General features: G+C 57.3%; 1 protein-coding gene across 1 annotated transcript in view; it reads right to left on the reverse strand.

Annotated features, from left to right (window-relative positions):
* The window catches only part of TSPAN6 (tetraspanin 6), a gene marked incomplete at its 5' end in the record, with an annotated part of 3,635 nt that extends 1,422 nt beyond the window's left edge, over positions 1–2,213 (reverse strand). Inside the window, 4 exons of the mRNA XM_009875670.1 lie at positions 360–443; positions 1,060–1,215; positions 1,467–1,565; positions 2,139–2,213. Of these exons, the coding sequence (XP_009873972.1) occupies positions 360–443; positions 1,060–1,215; positions 1,467–1,565; positions 2,139–2,213 (414 nt within the window). The remainder of the gene's footprint in view (positions 1–359; positions 444–1,059; positions 1,216–1,466; positions 1,566–2,138) is intronic.
* Positions 2,214–2,470: the final 257 nt, after the last annotated feature.

The following is a 2,470-nucleotide window of genomic DNA, read 5'->3' on the forward strand; positions in this document are numbered from 1 at the left end:
GGGGGTTGAGGGGGAAAAGGAAGGGTCCGATCTTCCCCCGGCCAGCCGCAAATGCGGGGAGTATGGCACAGGCTCTGTTTGGGTTTTCTTGAAGTCATCTGTTTCAGCCAGGAGCTCTTCTCAAATAACCTAGGCTCACATAAACAGAGGTGCTGCTACAGCCACGGGTTTAAGACAGCGGAGACTGCACAGTGGCGAGATTAAACCCAAGGGGAATCTGCAGAACAGCTGCTCCTCCCTGGCTGAGACAGGCCGTGCCTTTTGTACACACACACCAGACTTTGCACAGGAACTCAACACCTCTAGAGACACGCTAGCTTCACTCTGCGCTCCTCCCATGCCAGGCGAGGGAGATTTACCTGGAAGCACGCGATGCCAAAGGATATTCCAGCCACAACGCTCATTTTTGACTCCATCACTGATGTCACCAGGAAAAAACAACCCTGCAGAGGATGCAAAGTGAGCATGTGGGTCTCGTGCTTTTCACCTCCCAGAAGCACCCAGAGCTCCAGGGGAAGATTCACCGGCAGAGGCAGCCAAAAGCTTCTGGCTGCCACCCTCCTGCCTGACCTCAGCAAATCCATTTCTTTATCAGCAGCCTCCCAGCTGCCTTTGGACTGTTCCCAAGGGGAGCAGCGGGGTTGAGCGACGTGACTCATCGGACGAACACCTAACCGCCCCTGAGGGATGAGGTCACCAGCGCTCAGCGCCGGGTCAGGATTTTGCACAGCTGTCAGGAGACGGCAGCACTGCCGGAGCTGGGAAATTACCTCCTTGTTCACCTGTTCTCCCAAACATAGAGCCCTCAGCACGAACGCTTGGGCCTCTGACCTCCAAGCAAGGAGTCAGTAGGACCTCAGACATGAAGGAGGGCTTGTTCCTCCATACCCTTCCCCTCCCTCCACTCCAGGGGAGTCCCTGGGTCACAAGGTATCTTGCACTGAGAGAAGAGTTCTCCTTTCCAGTCTCCCAGGGGACGGCAAGCCCCTCTCCCACCCATCCACCTCTGTCCTCCCCACCTCCAGGACTGACAGGGGGATTTTTCTGAGCTCAGCTTACATCCACAAACACTTTCAGCTTGGCTTTGCCTGGGTCTTTCAGATCCTTCTCTGAGCAGTCATCCTGGCTCTTGCAGCAGCTCTGGGGGATGCCTCTCTGGGTGAAGTACTCAGTCTTCTCCCAGTCCGAGTAGTTCTGCACCCCACAGCAGTGCAGCTGGAGGAGGAAGCAAATTTGGGGAGTACGGTCACACCAGGGTACTGAACCCCTAGTCCTATTGTCACACCCACAGCTCCCCTGCCCTCAGTCTCACCCATCACCTCCTCCCAAACTTAAAAGGCCATGGTGCAAAAGGATCCCCAGCACCACGACTGGGCTGCCGATACCGCAGGGGGTCCCAGGGGACACCCCAGGGTGAGGGGAGCGTCCCACCCACTGCTGCCCAGACACCAGCCTGGGGCACTCACGGTTCTCTGGATGGTGTCAACGGCCTCGCTGTGCCGATCCGCAGTCACGTTGTAGTCCCTCAAGGCCAGGTTGAGGTTACTCTCAAAGTTTGTCTTGATCTGCAAGACAGAGGTCTCAGCGGCCCTGCCATCCCCTCCCACACTTTGGGCCCCGCGTTAGTCACCTCCCGGCGATGACAGGAATGAGTCCGGCCGTGGCCAGTGGACATTTCCCCGGCCACTAAGGTAATTAAAGTTGTATTAAAGGGCAGGCTGGGATGTGCTGTGGCAGCAGGGATGTTGTGTGTCATAACAGGGACCTGCACGGTGCCAGCTCCCCCCCCAGGCAGGCTGCTCTGTAGTACAGGAACCTTCAGAAAAGCTTTAATTACAGAAGTTATTGTAGCACGTAGACCAAAGCCAGGAATTAAAGTCTGGGACTACTTTACCTGTTCTGCCGGAGGGGTAGTATGCCGTGCTTGGTTGACCTTGTACCCAGCCTCATCCTTATGGGGATCCTATGGGTCCTTATGGGGACCAAGCTGCAATTTGGGCAGTTTTAACCCCGTTTTAGCTAAACTAAGCACTGCTCCCAGCAGTCCCTCCAGCAGCATCTGCAACTGCACTTGCGTTAAAACCAGCACCAAACTCGCTCTGCAGCATCGAGAGGCAGCAGCGGCCTCTCAGACTCACCTCGTGCCTGAAGACGAACCCCACAACAGCAGCCACCAGGACGATGAGGAAGATGAGGGACAGGAGCATGGCGTACTGCGGGGAGAACGGGCGGGATGGGGCAGGGTGGAGAGCACGGGATGAGATGGGGTACGACGGGACGGGGTAGCTCGGGACAGGCTTGGGAAGGGAGAGGGAAGGATGGGATGTGGCGGGATGGGTCAGGAGGGGATGGGATGGGTCAGGAGGGGATGGGATCGGTCTGGAGGGGATGGGATCGGTCCGGAGGGGATGAGATGGGTCAGGAGGGGATGGGATTGGTCCGGAGGGGATGAGATGGGTCGGGAGGGGAT

Source organism: Apaloderma vittatum, unplaced genomic scaffold, assembly GCF_000703405.1.
Source record: "Apaloderma vittatum isolate BGI_N311 unplaced genomic scaffold, ASM70340v1 scaffold24178, whole genome shotgun sequence".
In the NCBI taxonomy this organism is placed as follows: Eukaryota; Metazoa; Chordata; class Aves; order Trogoniformes; family Trogonidae; genus Apaloderma; species Apaloderma vittatum.